Source organism: Falco punctatus (assembly GCF_963210335.1).
Source record: "Falco punctatus genome assembly, chromosome: Z".
NCBI lineage: Eukaryota > Metazoa > Chordata > Aves > Falconiformes > Falconidae > Falco > Falco punctatus.
The window spans coordinates 53,969,130-53,987,731 of NC_137586.1; the positions used below are offsets into that span (position 1 = coordinate 53,969,130).

Below are 18,602 nucleotides of genomic sequence, written 5' to 3' on the forward strand. Positions count from 1 at the left end.
TGCTTGGCTTCCCTACCCTCCAATTCTATAGTATTAGCCCTGTTATTCTAGCATCGAAGTAACCAGGCGATAAGGTGTTCACCTGATTGACAGGCCTAATCTTTCTGCATATCCCACTGTTCATTCAGAAACAGAAATCGGGAGGTTAACTGTTGTTCTGTTCGCTGCGTTCATCCTGATCCTGTCATGGCCCTGCTTCATCCTCCCCCTTTACAAAATGAGCTGCTTTCCGTTTCCATTTCTTCTTCATATATAGAATCCGTACTTCTCCTTCAGTATAGGCGCCACGGATACTGACACTGCCGCGGGAGCTAGAGCAGCCACGTGGGAGCTGGAGTAGCCACGAGGTTAGTAGTTAGAATTAGTTGCTTAAATCTCCACCAGGTCCAGGAGGTGCAAACCCCATTCAGTGTTCCTAGCAAGCAGGGCCACGACCCGCGCTGTGGTGCATCCAACGGACCAAAGGTACTCAGAATTTCCCAAACCCCTAAATTTTTCAGTAATTGGCCCCGGGGGGAAGGAGGAGGCTGGGATCCCGCCCATAGGCCGGCTCCCAGGAAAAGGGAAGCCAGAGGTGCGGTTGCTGGCATTTGCCGCCAGGGGCCGCCCGACCCACAGGGGCGACACCACCGCCGAGTGCGCAGGGCACGGTGTTACGGCCCACGAGTCCATCGCATATAAACCAACGCTGCGCAGTACTACACTGGGATGGCTTTAGCCCAGGTCTCAAGGAGGACAAACAGCACAACACATACTGCACGTAAATGAAAGCAGCACTAAGTAGGGCCGTCAACTAGTTTAAAATCCGGTGTAGTATTCCCCTAGTAAAGCGGTATTGCAATGAAAGAGTGCAGTGGTAATAGTCTCGGGTCACTGCTGCTGCTGCTGGTAGCCAGGTGCAGTCAAGACATGCATTAAGGCTTAATTACAGAAATGCACCAGTAAAGGGTTAATTTCCTGAAATAAATACATAAAGCTATACCTGCAGTTTATAAGGCACAAAACCAATTTCTCATGCCTCGGTTTACCCACTTGTGGCTCCTAACACGGTCACATCAGATGCAGCAGTAATGACTGCAGGTAACTTAGCTACTAAAGTAACCTACTTCTGGTTAGTGCAAGCAGGTGCTGCAGTTGTTGCTTTATGTGGGAGCAGCTACACAACGCTGACAGCACATACTATTGTATGCAACTATCACCAAGTGTAATTTTGTAATAAAACCAACTTAAAGCATTTGAAATTTTTTAGTGTGTTTCTTTGGGTCTTTAACGTGCATAGTCTGTTCTTCTCAGATGCTAATTGACATAAAATACCCCTTTTTAGGGACGATAGATTCTGTTGCATTGAGGTGTCTTGCACTGGAATATTCTCATCCCAGAAACTTTCCATGCACTTGATGAATTTAGGAGCCTTGAATTCCTATCTGCACAGTTAGGAAAAATGCTTTGAGGACCCTAGAAGATCCGCTTATTTTTTTCTTGGAGTTCTGTTCAGACAGCTGAAAATCTGAATTATTTTTTTTTCTTCACCCTTTGTAACCAGACCAAACTGAAGTCATAGGACAGAACAGATTATAACTAACTGGTAATGTTACGTATCTTCATTGAACTGGAAGGGAAGGAATGGGTTTATTGGGGACCTTTTTGCATTGAATGTCTTAACCCTGTGGCGCCTGTAGGGTTTTTGTATCTTTTTCCATGCATATATTCAGCCAAAAAGTATTTTTGCTCCCCTTTGTGAAAGAGAGAAGACATCTTCAGTACAGAACTGCAAAGGGTGCGTGTGCCTGTACAAGAAAACTGCTGCATCTGCCCTGATTTCAGTCGATGGCTATTGTAAACTGTGTTCTTAGCATAGAGTGCTTGTGTGATAGGAAGTATTTTCTTGGAGATAATCATAAAGGGAATAAATACTAGTATTTATGTCATAATATGAACAGTCTGTCTGATACTAAACATTAAAATCTGCTGCTGTAATTAAACTGTAGTGGAGATTGTTTTAGACACTTGAAATACATTAATGCAATGCATTCTTTAAATCTAAAACAACTCATGGGGAATGGAATTAATAAATGAAAGCTGTGTAATTTTTTCATGGTTTTGCCACTTCTCCAGCAGTAGAGAAAACACGTGACCACGACCATTTAAAATGGACATGAAGTTCAGACTCTTGGAAATTTGTTACCTGCTTTTTTTTTAAACCACATTTGACGCTCCAGCATAGAACAAAAAGTATACATTTCTACCCCCACAAATTGTTCCTGTTTGAAACTACACTAAATACGGAGTACTGAGCAGACAGGATGTTCAAGGTCTTCAGGACAAAGTAATATATTTGCCGCAGCCAGTCAAGAAAGCTCAGAGAGAGAAAACAGACAAATGCAATCCTTAAAATAAATGTCATCAATGAAGAGGGAAGAGAGTTGCACCTCTGCATATAGTGTTATTAAGTTCCTGTATCTTTCGTAAACAAAATTGAGACGGTACGTGGAATAAGGCTGAGTATTCTTTATAGACACTGGCATGAATTTCAGTGAAAATAACTCATCCCAAGGTGAGATGATGAACAGTGTCCACTGGGACAGTGTATTTTGGGATGTGATCCTGGTCACTTGTGGTCTGAGGAAATACCAAGATTTACCCCTGTTGTGGTTCTGTGTCAAGAACGGTGGGATCTTCTGACAAGACTCAGACTGTTTTCTCACGATGTGGCCAACCTACAGCCTTCTCATTCTTGAAAATGTCTAGATGTAGAGAGTCATCTACTGACAAGGTTAATAGCGCTTTATACTGGTTATACAAGCACAGTGATACTTGCAAAGGTGTTGGCACTTCTGAGTTTACCAGTGAAGAAATAACCAGATATGTACTCTAGCAGAAAAATATCTTCTGTAAAACAGATGTCTGACCAAACAAATCATGCAAATCCTAAGAAAACATGCTGGAGACTAGAGTTTGGGGGCGGGGGGGGGGGGGGGGGGGGGGGGGAGCGGGAAGAGGTCATTATGTTTTAACAGAAATTTTCAGGTTTTCTTTCAAATGTTTATGCTTGCTGTCATCTGGATTGCAAAGAAGCTCTAAGCTCTACAGTTCTTTTCAAAAGGCACCTCAGTTCTGTGATAGTCAGCCACACTCAGCAATACGGTGCTGTCAGAGCTGGGAAGACAGGCTGCCCAGCTAGTTTGCAACTGCGGCTACCAAGATTTTCATTTTAAAATGTGTCTGAGACAGAATCTTTCTCATGGAGGTGGGAGCCTGACAAAATGTGTGAGCTACAGAGAGAAGAATCTTACAGGAAGTGTTAGATGACTTTAAGCTGTAAACACTACCTACCTATTATCAGTGGAAACACCGGACAATTTGTCATAAGGGCTCATCTCTACAAGGAAACTTACTGTTGTTACTGATTGTGTGTTAGCAATGTGACTCGTGTACAATTTTATTACTGAAGAGCTGTGCCTAAAGGGGAAAATGTGCTGGCACAACTGTCCCTTGTAAATCAGTGTAATTGAAACATTCAGTGGAGTGCGGAGCATGGGAAATAATTTCCTATGACTGCTTTCGTCAGAGGCTGATGTACTTGCCTTGGTATAGCTGTGTCTGTGTCTGCCTAAGCTGGTACTGACTTCTATCTTACTGTCTCCACAACTCGGCTGACAAACAGCATGCGAGTCCTTCCTAATCTACGCAGTACAAAACCACCTTGGCGAGCACAGAATGCTTCTGTCTGTTGCTGTCTGTCTGTGCTGAGGCAGATTAGGAGCATGCTGCTTAGCTGGACCCTCTGTGGGAGCAGGATCCTGCAGCAGGGAAGCAGCAAGGTTTTTAATCACTCACACCACACAAAACACTTCTGTTCAAGTGCTAGCAGGCAATGCATGCAGTCCAGTGGTGACAAGGAGCTTAAGGAGATACGGGCCCCTACAAGAGCACAAAATGCCTTAAAGCCAGCAAAGGGGTAAGGGAACAACATTAAGTGATGGTGTGGAGTCGTCCCTCGTGGGGTCAAACAAAGGCTTTGCAAGTGCTAGTGGACTTGCCTATATGCAAGTTCAAAAAAGGCAGGGGAGACACTGCAGCTGTGGTTTTCTTGCCCTGTGCACGTGAATAGGGAGAGAATTTCTTTATGAACACCTTGAGACACGTCTCAGATGTTACCCCAGATATGGCATGGTGGATGCAATAATATGAACAAAGCTCCTGAGTCTAGCTCATGCCCTTTTCTGAACACCAGTGCCTTATGCACGTTCCTGACATTGTGGGATAAGGTGTGTGCTTTGCACTTTCTATTCCAAGTCTGGCCTTAGTCAGTGATTACCCCTGTGTCTTTTGGGTTGGCAGCATGTTTCCCTAGTGTATCTTCTGCTTAAGGCAGATTGATTTGGAAAACTTGGGTAAGATGATGTTTGGCTGAGTTCTGGCAAGCCTGTTAATTCGGCAGTACAGCATTTTACTTCTGGTTCATAGAAGTCAAATATCTTTCAGTATTTAGTTTTTCCTTTAAATAACCATCTCTATTAAATATCTCCAAGTGAAAACACTTTCTCTCCCTTTAAGGCTGTAATGTCAAGCTTTTGGTACAATATATTCTAACAGCAAAGGATAAAAAAATTACACTTGAATGTAAAAACTACATTATTTTTGTCCCATAACAGGTCCTTTCCAGAATCCTCGGCAGTCTGACTGTTCTGTATAATTCTGGACATGAATAACACTGCCATTTTAAAGTACTCTGTGTATGTTTACATGAGTACACTCGGTATGGGTGCCTACTCAACACAGGTGAAAAGTGCATGAAGTCTGATGCAGAGACCAGAAATCTCTGAAGTAGACAATAATGTGTTTTTCTCCACGATATGTTACCTAATGCTTAAGTGCTCAACTCACAGTATAAAACTGCCAGTTATTTTGTCTGTTCTTCCTTTCTCTGCTCTTAGCATCCTTTTATCTTAATGCACCATTTGGTTTAAGAACATACACCCTTCGGACACAAGATAATGAAAATTAGGACCCTGTTCCTGGATGAGAAGCGATGCTGTTGACACTGCTGAGAGAAGGACATGTACAAGTTCCGGGCCTCCCTGTGCCCAACTCTGAAAATAATACCTTGACTCTGCAGCCAGGGCAGGCCCTGAATTTGCTTAAAAGGAAAAACAAATATGTATTTAAAAAAAAAAAATGTAGTATGTAAAGAGGCTCACAAGTGTGGGCATGTGAAGGGTCACGACAAAGCTACCGAAATCAAGGGTGTATGCACTTAGTTAGGTTTCTGTAAGTACTTTGCATGAAGAGCTAATAATAGAAGCCTCACCAAATTCAGCTAGGAAACCCACCTCAGGATGTCTAGATGTCCTTGGGGCTAGGGCTCTGTGCTCCATTACATGTGTCACCCATCGCTGTTCCTCAAGAAGCCATGGGATGTAAGTCTACCTAAAATTTCAGCCTTGGGGAATTAAAATCTCTGTCATTTTCCTGCTGCTGTGCAGCAGGGGAAGCGGATGTGGATCACTAGATGTGCGAAATTCACCCCAAGTTCCCTGACACTGGCTACCTGGGCAAGCAGAGTTGTCATTAGGACAACTCTTTCTCCATGCAACATCACTAATTTCACACCTGCTAATTAAGCATGGAAGAGCCGCTGCTTGGTAAGTCAATACATAGCACCACAGAGGGTTCAAACACAAGTATCCCGGGAGGGGTTAAATTGTCATATTCATTAACAACTGTTGGTGTTAACGGGAAAGCAATTGTTCACTAACTAAAATGATGTCTCCTCTGACCCTGTTGAGTCCTGGTGTTCTAAAATAACTGTGTGACTACACCCCTCTCCTTGGAAGCATGGGTTTTGAGGCCAGTTTACACCCTTTGGAGACACGTCTCCAATCAGAGTACTACACTCATGCACCTTCACAAGTTGGGCAGTTTCGGTCCCCTAAAGCCAGGCGTGTTACGGTAAGTTTCTCTGGTCCCTCTGTAATGAAGTGCCAGCCATTGCAGACTATTTCTGTAAAGATGGGTTGAAGGACTCCTGCTTCTTGGAGGTTAGGGGAGGACTAAGGCCTAACTGGGGAAATCCAGCGTGCTGTTGCAGGTCCAAAAGAGGTTGCATTGCTCATCAGGAAGCAGGACTGAGGACTTCAGTGAAGAAGGAGAAAGATGGAACTCTTCCTTATCCACTGGTTTGTTGAAACTGGGTCTTGCAGGTTGTCACCATAGTCTGGGGATTTTAAGTGAAGAGATGCCATGTGTGACTTTAGCCAAGGCAGCTTGAGCAGCCATGGCTACTCAGGTGCAGCTGCTTCCTATGTGTGTATGCACAGAGCTGCCAGGATGTGATACCATTATCCTCTCCTATGGGTATAACACTAGCTCTGGCACCTCTGCCCCTATCTGAAATGGTTGGATGACAGGTCTAATGATGCTGTATAAGTACTGCTCATGAGCAGTGATCTTGCCACTGCAGAAGATGTCTTGCTGTGCTTGGGCTTCTCATTCTTTTGGGTTTGGGTTGCTTTGTATAGGTATGTTTGGTTAATTACAATAATAATAATAATCAGTGGTTTCCTGATGTGTCCTGTCTGTTGTCCAAATCATCTTTTCTACAGACCCAAGAACAGCTAAACAAATGCTGGTGCTGCTACCAAGAAGCTCTGGAAGGAGGAAAAGGAACAGGGAGCTGTGTCTATATTGTTGATATACATCCCCTGTCCTTACCCTTCTGCCAAAACTTGTCACCGGGGGACAGGGTGGCGGATAGACAACCTTCCCCTTTCAGAGCCAAGTTGCTTTTGCACATCCATTCTTGCTCTAGCTTTCAGCTACACCATGAATGTGCGTTTTGTTCCTGGTTTTCCTAATCTTCTAGGAAAGTGAGAGCTTTCTGACTCTAGAGAGTCAGAAGTGAGAGAGTGAGAACACACTCTCCCTGTACATCATAGCATAAGGTGCTTGATGGCTCTGCTGGATGCTTCTTGCACTGACAGTTCCTCTGCTGAAAAATGAGCCACAATGACCATTTGCAGGTACCCACAGCCTGGGTGCATAGCTGGTGTGTGCAGCTCCCAAGCATATAACCCTTTGCAGCACCATGCCAGCACTCTGCTACCAGTTGAGTGGTAGCGCACATCATCTTGCTAAATTGTTTTAGAGGTCTAAGCCTGCAAAGACCCTGAGCTCAGCTTATGGCTACAATAAAATGAGATAGTGTTCAGTATTTTAAATGGGCAAATGAAAACTAGAAACATCTGTTTTTAAAAACAAATTTTCAAATGTCGATGTTGATCATTCTTTAACTGAAAAATAAAAATCTTGCAAATTGAGAACAGAAAACTGATTGGCTTCTGACATTCAGAAGGAAGATGTATGAGAGAGATTTGTTTTAGGTGAGATCTAATTTTTTGTTAGAAGACAAAACCCCCAAAGCTGAATGAGTTCTGCTTACCTTTAGCAGATCATCCCAGGGGTAGCTGCTAGGTCCCTTTCAGAGCTGAAATTTTCTCATGTGTCATTGCAGAAGAAAGGGGAAGATGAGGGATGCCTGGTCTGGGGTCATCCAAAATCACTACTCATGCATTACTAACAACAGCTAAAAATGTTACAACAAATGCTTTCAGGAGGGGTGCCTGCTGCTGAACCAGACAGAGCCACCCAGCACACCCAGCAGTTCTGTGCATTTGCAGTAAGGGTAGTGCTTTCCCTCAAGGTTACCCTGTACTGACTTTCTCATCTCTTTTTTTAATTGCTAATACATTGGTGGCTCTGCGCTTCTCTGAGCTATGTGGGCTAAAACTTATAGGCAGAGAAGAGGAAGGAAAAGATGAGATATAACCCATCTTAGTGCAGGACTGCTACTCAGCTGCCATGGGCAAGACATGACCCTCATTCCCTAGGCTTTATATCCCATGCTGCCAGCTTTCAGCTGTCACTTCATAGTACAGGCTTTTTACAGCATAAAACACATGTCCTCATATGTTTGAAAATGCCTGGTGTACACAGACATGCTCCCTGACTCCAACAAATGGTAGCAGTCTCTTTGTCACTATAGGAGTTTTCTGTTCCTGAGGTCCACACCCGCATAGCAGATACAAGCAGTGCAGTCCAAGCCCAGTGCTTTCCCATGCTTTCCCAGGCTGCACTTAGCCTGGGTAATGCTGGCGTTCAGATTTTGCAGTGACTTCTAGAGGGCCCCTTTGCTCACAAGCGTCCTTGTGAAAAATGACCCCTGCAACACTCTTCCTGTACTCTTCACCCTGCCCCGCACCAATTCTTGGGCCAGTTATGGAGGCTGGGGTATATGACTCCATTGTAACACCTCATCATAGCATCCCACCCATCATGTCCTCCCAGCAGATGAGTTGAGAGATCTAGGCATAAGGCAGCATTTTGCTTAGATTTTACTGAAATAGAGATGTATAGATCCAAAGATTAACCACTATGCCTTGTAAAGAGCAGCTTGTCTCCTGTATCAGATGGCAGCATCCACTGTAAGAATAAGCACAAAGCAGCACTCAAAAAGGTCAGATAGGGTCATCCAGTGATTTGAATTCATAGGGAACCTGCCTAAGTGCAGATATTGTTTTGAAAGAGGGTGGGGATAGCACAGAAGAAAAGGGCAGAAGAAACCCAATGGTAATAAAAAACCCTAGCTCACAGCCTGAACGAGTCTTGTAGCATAAGATATAGCTGCACAGCAGAGGCAAGAGTGTTTACAGTGATGAGCAGATACTGGGTTTATGTGTTTTCTCCTGTTCACAGAAACAGGGCTTTGTAAGCAAACTGCATACATCCCTGATATCTCCTCCTTGCTGGAACAGTGCTTGGGACACTGTGTTTCTGATGCATTCACGCAGAATGGAGTAAAACCAGCAACACTTGTGGTTATTAAGCAGAAGAGTATCAGTTGGTTCAGCAGCAACCTCCAAAGGAACTGTAATAATAATTTCAAGAAAGAATAAATTATTTTTTCTTTGTCCTCTTCTGACAGAAAGCAGAGCTGGAATTCGGAGAATTTTTGAAAGCTCTATTTCCTAGTACACTCTGACTTTAGGTCCTGTAAGAACAGTGTGCCTAATGGAACCACGCCACTACAAGGGTATGTGGTCAGTTTGGAATATTTTTGTAAGAGGACAGAATGATTTGATGGATTTTCAGTGTTTGCTTTAGCTCAAATTCTTCGTAAAGGTTTGGCCAGAAAAGTAGGAGAGAAAGTTAGCTGGGGAACTTTTAGCTTTATATCAACATCTGGTATCTTAACCAGCAACAAAACCTGACTGCTGAGAAGGTTGAAAGTTCTCAGTAGTAAAGGGTAGATCTGAGATAACGTCTGAATGCTCTGACTCCCCTCTGTCTCCAAAGTGGAGTGGTCTGGAAAGGTGAAGAGATTAACAAGACAGTTCCTGGTTTTGCTGAAGTCCAGATACATTTGCTGATAGAAGGAACAGAGCAATGATATATTAGAATTCTGTGCAGTGCCTGCATGCATATGTCTGCCTGTGTACAAGTACCGATCAGCTTAACCTCTTCATGGTACCTATCTGGCTTTCAAAAAGATTTTGGGAATGTGCAAAATCTGTTACAGATGGCCTGGGGAGAAGGTAATAGTTTCAGGTATGTGCAGGTGAATATGGGGATACCACTGTTCAGGGAAGATGGTAGACATGAGGTCTAAAACTGGACTGCACATCTGAAAAATGGAACAGTTTCTGCAACTGCTGGTTGCGAGTAAAGTATGAGGACAGTAGTGTAGCATTTGCATTGCACATCCTAGTGGTGTCCAGCATTCAAAAGGAGGAATTCTAATAAAAGTTTAAACTGATGATGAGTATTTTATAGCATATTTAGTTGTACTTCGCTCAGTTTAGCTCCAAGGCCAAACAGTTCCCACAAGAGGGATGTCTCTGCTAAAAATTCAAGCCTCACCATCTTCAGTGGGATGCTTGTCCTCCATTGTAAAAGCCCTAAATGAGATCCACTAAGCAACGCCATCTGATGTTTCTGGTGATTCAAGTTTGCTTGTGCTGTACCTCAGTGCTTCGGACACTTTAAGCTGGATTGTGAGACACCATCAGTAGGCCTGGTAATGTGGAAGGATTCAGTTCACCAGAAGTATTTATGTGGAAATACCATTTCCCGTCTAGCACAGGAGTCTGAGAGCCTTTGTGTTTTCTGGTCTTTTATGACGGCAGAACACTTGTCCTTGGCACAGACACCAAAATAAAACAGAAAAAAGATAAATATATACAGTTCTTTCAGGTCTTTCCTTATAAATTAGAAAGCAGGAACACTGTGTTTCTCTGATTTTAAAAGCTTTCTTTACAGATCATGTTGAACACAGCCAGTAAGCAGCCCTGGATCACGTTGAATGACTACTGAGCAAGAAGAGCCAGAAAAGGAGCAATTAGGAAAAAAAGTGTGGAGGCCCTGATGTGTACCAGTGTACAAACGTATTATTTGAGCATGTATGCAATCACAATTCCCTATTCATCATATGATGACCAGACTGATCCAAGCAACTGATTTATGTAAGTTTTACACAACTGCAGTGACAGCGTATCTCCCATGTTTGAAGCTGAACCATAAAACCAACAAGGAGCTAGTGTGTCATGTAGTGCCCATCCTTGGTACCAAGCAAAGTGCAGCAGAAATCACTTCCTCAAATGGATGAAGCCCGGCAGGGGTAGCACTGGGACAAGTAAGAAGCCTGTTTCCAGGGGCTTCAGTAGCCCACAAAAGGGTGAAAGATTTCAAGGAGATTAATGGACTAAGTGGCTCCTAACATAACAGTTCTATTGCTCAGGAGTGCTGCTGTAGGATATTGCTGTTCAGTTTAGTATCCAAACTTGTCCTGCTCCGCTCCAGACACTGAATTCTTTTACAGTGGCAAGGAGAGGAACCACATGATGCCACACAAGCATCTCTTCCCTATTTCAGGGGACTTTATTACTTCAAGGCACAAACTTTATCATATTATGATTTCATGTTGGGAAAATTCATGAATTTTTGTTTCTTACTGTGGCTTACATAATAGCCTAATTAGCTATGAGATCTGGGTCTCTAATCATTTGCCTGGTTCTGATCTTGAATGACCTTGAGTGGGCAAATTTTCATTTCTCAGCTCATGTTTACCCATCAGGAAAATAATGATGTTGAATTTTTTTTTTCTCATAGAAAGTCTCACCTATGGATTATTCTGTTGCACAGGAGAAAAAGGACGAGAAACCCAGTCATGGTAGGCTCTTCCCTTAGGGACAGAAGGATCCATCCACACTAGAACTTTATAAACCTCATTAAAATCTTTTTCATTCTGCCTGTGGAATAATAGCATGTGGGTTTGAGAAACAATATTGTGCAACACAAGGACAGTATAGGTTATTAATTATCAGGTTAATGCTAAGAAGGTAATAATGCTTTCTACTGGTGGCCATGACCTTGTAAAGGGCCTTCAAAATATGTTATGCAACTCTTCCCACACTCAGCTGGAGTTGCCACATGCTCATCTCTGGGAACCTGGGCATCTTACATTTGTGGTATTTGCTATATTTGCAGAGAAGATAATCAGCAAAATTCCCACTGAAGAATATAATGCAGGTGTGTTTTACGTATTATTGCACTTGCAGGCATATTCTAATGGGATTCCAAAAGCACTGAGGCTTTTATCTATGCTGCCTCATTGGGTATAGGAACTGGCCTTAAGGCAAGAGAACAGTAGATATAACAGGATTACCGTTGTAATTTTGGATTCGAGCCTACAAAGACAGAGAAGAGGCCACAGAATTCTGCTTGGCTGCCATGGGCACCAGGGATGTTTCAAAAAAGTTTGAAAAAACCCTCAAAAGTTTGATGGGCTCACCATCATGTGCAGGACCACGGGCAACCAAGTGTTATTCACAGAGATGTCCCTTAATAGAGGCAGGAAAGGTTATTAAACCATTTTGCAACAGAAGGATGGAGGGACACAATGATTGGCCCAAGGTCTTCCATGACCAAAGACTGAATCTTCCAGGTCGCAGTGAAACGCCTGGGTTGCAGTCTGTATTTTACCAGATGCATGGGGCCAAGCTCCTGTGGGAGGCCACCTCCACCAGAAACAGGGTAAAACTGAGCACAGGCCAACACAGCATCGTAGTACTCAGAGTGAGGCAGAGTTATGTACACAGGGAAACGCAGCTGCACACAGAGCCAAGGTATTGCTAAACCTTGCTAAGCTGAGTTACCAGCTTGCAAGGTAGCTTGCTCTTTAGGGAATGGAAGGTGGTAGCAATAGCCAAGAGCACCTGATGGTCTGTATTTTGCATCTGGGTGAGACAATTTCCACTTGCATTTAAAAATGCCATTGCCAAAATAAGTAATCATAGAGTCATTTAGGTTGGAAAAGACCTTTGAGGTCAAGGCCAACCGTTAACCCAGGACTGCCAAGTCCATCACTAAAACACGTCCCTAAGCATCTACGTGTTTTTTAAATACCTCCAGGGATTCCACCACCTCACTGGGCAGCCTGTTCCAATGCTTCATCACCCTTTCAGTGAAGAAATTTTTCCTAATATCCACTAGAAACCTCCCCTGGTGTAACTTGAGGCTGTTTCCTCTCGTCCTGTTGCTTGTTATCTGGGAGAAGAGACCTACTCCCACCTGCCTACAGCCTCCTCTCAGGCAGTTGCAGAGAGCAATAAAGTCCCTGAGTCGCCTCCTCTCCAGACTAAACAACCCCAGTTCCCTCAGCCGCTCCCCGTAACACTCCTACTCCAGACCCTTCACCAGCTTCGTTGCCCTTCTCTGGACACGCTCCAGCCCCTCAGTGTCCCTCCTGCAGTGAGGGGCCCAAAACTGAGCACAGTGTTCGAGGTGTGGCCTCACCAGTGCCAAGTACAGGGGGATGATCGCTGCCCTTGCCCTGCTGGCCACGCTCTTTCAGATACAAGCCAGGATGCTGTTGGCTGCCTTGGCCACCTGGGCACACAGCTGGCTCACGTTCAACCAGCTGTTGACCAACACTCCCAGGTCCTTTCCCACCAGGCAGCTTTCCAGCCACTCTTCCCAGGCCTGCAGCCTTCCTTGGGGCTGTTGTGAGCCAAGTGCAGGACCCGGCACTTCTCATACAACTGGCCTTGGCTCATTGATCCAGCCTGTCCAGATCTCCCTGCAGAGCCTGCCTGCCCAGCTTGGTGTTCTCTGCAAGCTTACACAGGGTGCGCTCGATCCCCTCATCCAGATCATTGATAAAGATATTAAACAGAACTGGCCCCAATACCGAGCCCTGGAGAACATGACTTGTGACTGGCTTCCAGCTGGATGTACAGCCACTTACCACCAGTCTTTGGGCTTGGACGTAAGAGTAGGACATACATGACCCACTGTCCCAGTGCACGCTGTTGCTGTGAAATGCTGACAAGACAGGCACAGCTTCACCTCTAGAACTATCTTGGAAGATGCCACTAGTTTGGTAGTGAGTTTTATGACAGTTGCAGATTTCTCTGGTTTCTTGTCACCTGTGGTGTGCCTCTTGCAGGCTCCTTGCACGTTCACTGACTTCCCCTGCTTCCAGAAGCAGTGAAGCCATTGGCTTCCATCACTCAAAACAACCTTGAATTTCTCCTACAGCTTATTCAACACACAGGTACTGCTTGCTTCTAGTGAAAATGTCCTCAGCCCGCTGGACTTTTAGACAAACTGTATCTGGGTTACCCTTTCAGTAGGCACTCTGTTTATGAACTGCATGTGGCCAAGGGGAAGATGGAAGTGAAGCAGGTGGCCACAGTGCAGTGGATGGAAGTGTGCACGTGTATGTAAAGGGGAGAAGCAGAGGCTGTATAATACAATTGGCATGGGAGAGGGGTGGTCAAGGAATGAGGCTGGCACTTCCTCCTTTCAGCGCTTACTGTTCACTCCTACCATTTGCAGGGCTGGGGCAGACTCATGGGAGCTGTGGTGTAAGATAGAGAAGATGGGACATGTTGAACTGGCAGAGATAAAAGACGGAGGAATGCCAAGAGCAGAGGAGGAGATGAAAATTCAGAACAAAATGAAGGCAGGTGGGAGTAGCACGGACAAAGGAGGTGCAGTGGGTGGTGCTACTCAGGGTGAAAACTGGGGGAAGGCCGGGAAGTCCTGGTAAGAAAGGCAGCGCAGAAGCCAGGCGCTTGGTGTATGCACCCTGTACATCTGTCCCAGGGAAGGCACGCGGCCATGCCTGGGGTTTGTCACTCATCTCAAGACCAGCCTGCTTTCAAGACAGGGCAGGAAGCAACCATGACGGGACGAAAAGTTCTCATGCTGTGGCGACACGGAAACACTTTGTCTGGACTGTGATGACACACGACACGTGGGACCTCCCTCCTCCTCCTCACCGAGCCGGAGCTTGACTGCAAGACGCTTTTGGCAGGAGTACTCCGCAGGCCTGACTAAGAGGAAAGGGCAAAAATAAGGAAATCAGCGCTGTGCCCGCCCGGGAGCCCACCGCCTGCCATTCCCCAGGGCCGGCGGGGCGAGCTGCGCTCCCCGGGATGGAAAAATCGGCTCGGGACACGCGCACTGCCCTCCGCCGCTCTCCCCCCGCCTTTTAAACTAGCAGCTGGTTACCGCGCGTCCCGCAGGCCGGACCAGTCCAGCGGAAGCCCCGCCGCCGGCAGGCCCCGTTACCTTCGCCGCTTCCTCCCCCTCGGCGCCCGCCCCGCCACGTTGGGCCGCTGCCAGCCCCTCTCGGCGAGCCCCGGCGGCGGGGCCCGCTGCCCTCGGCCGCCAGCCCGCGCGGGAGGGCCGCCGCCTCGGCGGGTGTTTCCTCTTCCTCCCGAAGCGCGGCTGGGGCCGCAGGTGGAAGGGGAAGGGGCTGGGAGCGCTCCAGCACGGCGAGCGGCCCCGCCGCCGCTGCGGCAGCGGGCGGAGCGGAGCGGGAGGCGGCGCTACCAGCCGGCGGGGCCCAGAGTCACCGTGTCACGGCGCCCGGGAAGCCGCTGCCGCCGGATCCGCCCCCCCGCAGGGCGAGCCAGGGAGGAGGACGGCTCCTCGCCGCCTCTTGCATTTTTACCCTCTTCCCGGCCCTGCCCCAGGCGCCTCTGCTGTGGCACCGGGGCTCCGTACGCGCGGCGGGGGCCAGGCCGCAGCGGCGCCCGAGCAGCCCGCGGGAGCTCCCGGACGGGTCTGGGCAGCCGCCTCAGAACTAGGATGTCCCGACATGAAGGTGAGCGGCGCGGGGCGCCAGGCCGCGGCGGTGAGGGCGCGTCCCGGGGCCCGGGCCGGCGTTAGGGCCTGGCGCTGCGCCCGCTCGGGCGGATCATCATGGCGCCGCCGCCGCCGAGAGGGGAGCCCGCGGAGCCGGCGGCGGAAGGAGGCCTCGGCGGCGGAGGGCGGCGGCCGGGCCCCGCTCTGCAGTGTCATGGGAGGGGAGGCGGCCGCGGCCGTTCCGTCCCGTCTCCCCGCGCGGCCTGCGGCGGGTCCGGCCGCCTCCCCCGCCGCTCCTCCGAGCGCGGGGCCGGGGCCTGCCGGCGGCGGGCGCGGGCAGGGAGGTGGCAGGCGGCCGTTCCGCCCCTCTCCTCCCGCTCCTCCGCCTGAAGGACGGGCGGAGGGAGGTGGGGCCGGGTGGCCGTGCTGGGCGCCACCAGCCCCCAGCGGGCCCGGCCGGGGCGGGGGGGGGGCGAGGGCGCGGGGCGGCCTGCCGACGTGTCGGCCGCCGCGGCGGGTCAGGCCGGGCACGACGCCCCGGGGGGGCGGTGCGGCCGGGGGGCGCGCCGGGAGCTCGGACTGGCACCCCGGGGGAGCGGGGCCCGCTCGGGGCCGGGGGGCGCGCCGGGCGGGCGGGGAGGCGAGCCGGGCCCGGGCGCCGGGGCCGGGGAGAGGCGTGCGGGCAGCCTGCGTGGCCCTGCCGAGGGGCAGCTTGTGTGCGGGGGGCCCCGGAAGCTGCCTGTTCGTGTCTGTTGTGTCTTGTGGCAGAGGAACCAGTGCTGGTACAGTGGCATGTGCGGAGGCATTAGGAGAGGTCATCTGAGAAACGCGGTTTGCGTGTTTGGCCTGGTCCCGCTGTGTTTACCGCTGTGCGTGAGTTCGATGGGTAGTTCAGAATTAGACGGAAGGAGCAGGATGGAAAGAAAGCTGGAAGCAAAGAAAGGAATTTATACAGGAAGACGATGGGAGTGTGAAAGCAGGAGGGAAAGTCGCTTGTTTTTTCTGCCCTTCCTTACCAGTGCGTAAGGTGCTTGGACAAGTATTAAAACACTCTATAAAACCAGGCTTTGTCACTTGCAAGGGTAACTTTCTGCCATGTTGGGAGCTTAATTCAGCACCTGTCTCCATTTTCTCTATCTTACCTAATTTCTCATTTCTTTGTTTTATCTAGAAATGTTTTGACAGAAACATTTTAGGAGAAGTCGGTATCTGTGGCTAATAATGATGAATTCAAGCTAGTTGGTAGCTTGGTGCTGGACAGTGGTATATATGGTGGATTTTTGTGTGGCGTCACAGTATTTTGCAGACTTCTTGTTTGTGCAAGTATGTGCACTTCTGTATTCAAAGAACCATCTTTCTTGAATTCACTAGATTTTAAAGTTAAAATTTAGTAGGGGTGCCAAATACTTCCTCATCCCGCCCCCCCTTATAAAATACATATTTTCACAAGAGGGTGGAGATGCTGGATTTCTTTATGATTAAAGATTCAGATTTTAACAATAGCGAATGAAAGAAGTAATGATCACATGGTGGTTGTTAGTGACATTGTGGTGTTATACGTTCTGTAAGTCTTTTGCTGTGATGCACGTATTCATTATACTCTGAAGTACAGTAGTAGAATAAAAGCTTTTCTAGCTTGAACAGGTTAAAATTTGGAAGTGATATTGTGTGGTGTTCTTTAGTGTTTTTCCTGGCTTGGATATTTGTTGATATTTTTAGAAGGAGTGGCTGATAACAAAACCAGGCTTAATATTCTCTTTCTGTACCAGATTCATCAGTGTGTGTTCTTTCTATACATGCCTAGTTAGAGAAAATGGAAAGAGTTGTCTGTCTTTCCTGATGAGTGAGTGTGAGTTTTGGTAATTTCATATAGTGGATGTAGACTTCTCAGGTGTGTGTGTGCACATGCTCATGTGTGATTGAAACCATGAGAACACTGAGATTAAAAATTATATCTGTCACTGTACCTTGTAATGTATTTTTATTAAAAATGTAGTCCATTTCTTAATTTCTGAGTGGTACTCCTTTTACTTCACACTTCAGATTTTTTTTTAAATCAACTTTAGTCATAGGGTTAGAATAACTCATATTAATAAGGGAGGCATGTTTTTCCAACTTCATGGAAGTTTGGAGACTCAATTTTGTTAGAAATCTGGAAATCCTGAGAAAAGACATATTCAAAACGGGTAAATCTTGTTTCAGATCTGTATGGTGTCATTCACAACTGAACAGTTTCTGATCCTAGTTGAACTAGTTTGAGAGGGTCTGTCATGGAAGAATATAGTATAGGGAAGAACCAAGCTTTAATCATGTTGGAGTGGTATGTTTTCTGTGTGTTTCCTTTAAAATGGTCCATCCTTGTTTGTAGCTTTAAGATTTATTGATTGCTGCTCACAATGTGGATGCTGTACCAGTTTTGTGATGGGAAAAGATGTCTCTAGAAGGGTAAATGCTGGAGAAGTTGGAATTCCAAAGTCTTGGGACTTAAATCTCTGTCAGACGCTTCGTGACCTAATTAAAGCTTAACTTCCATTGGGGTTTCTCAGCTGTTTTCTTTGGTATAGTAGTCCTTAAAATACAATTGGCTGTTTTGGCGTGGTTTTGGGGTCTTTTTGTTTGTTGTGTTTGTGTGGGGTTTTTTTAAAGAGCTTTTACTATCCTTCAGAAGAAGTCTGATCACAGTCTGACTTTTCACAGTGCTGTCATTTCACACGAGCTGTAGGCTCATGTTTCTCCCAAATACAGGAAAATGGGCATAACTAGAACTTGAATTCTTGTTGCTCTTTCTTGAAATGTTCATTCAATGTTTAAGAGTTTTTGCTGATAATAATGTCAAGAGTAGCTATTAGCATTTATCCACCTCTTGCTATTGCTAGTTACTTACAATTTTTCAAAACCAGTTTTGTTCCGTGATACGGTATTAAGAGACTAGCTGTTGTCTGCCTTTGCTTTTCTAGAATGCAAGGTGAGGGCATCTCCTGGTCTTGGATTTCACATTGTTCCCTTTATAGGAGCAACGTACTGTGTTTCTGTGGGTTAGCCCTTCTGTTGATTATGTGGTGGTGTAATATTTGACAGCCTACAAGGAGCAGGTAGGTAATATTTTTGTACTGTAGAAAGGTATTTTGCATATTACAGACTTTTTTTTTTCTGTGGACATGCATCTGGCAATGATTCTCTTGTATGGCAGTAGACACTACTCAGGACAGCAGAAAGAGAGAATCACAATTTCCAGGAAAATACCATTAGATCATTTTTTGCAGCTTTTGCAAAACTAGGTTGCTGCAGCGTTATTGGTCATATAAGGGCCTGGCTTCAGGTTTTTTATACTCTGCAGGTCCAGGAGGCATCCAGTGCCACACCACCGGCACAACTTGGTTCTTGGTCTCACATGCTGTGTGCCCCACTCCCAGCCCTAGTTCCATACTTCGTTTCTTACTTTCACTAAG

At 46.7% G+C, this 18,602-nt stretch overlaps 1 protein-coding gene and 1 long non-coding RNA gene across 2 annotated transcripts in view; one reads left to right on the plus strand and one right to left on the minus strand.

Annotated features, from left to right (window-relative positions):
- Positions 1-5,173: 5,173 nt before the first annotated feature.
- Positions 5,174-14,773, minus strand: LOC308056526. Its single transcript, XR_013924861.1, has 2 exons — positions 14,635-14,773; positions 5,174-14,392 (listed from the first exon to the last, which is right to left on the minus strand). It is a non-coding gene; the product is annotated as an uncharacterized lncRNA (long non-coding RNA).
- KCMF1 (potassium channel modulatory factor 1) overlaps positions 14,404-18,602 on the plus strand; it is a 56,216-nt gene continuing 52,017 nt past the window's right edge. Inside the window, exon 1 of the mRNA XM_080372059.1 lies at positions 14,404-15,172. Within this exon, the coding sequence (XP_080228185.1) occupies positions 15,157-15,172 (16 nt within the window). The 5' untranslated portion in view covers positions 14,404-15,156. The remainder of the gene's footprint in view (positions 15,173-18,602) is intronic.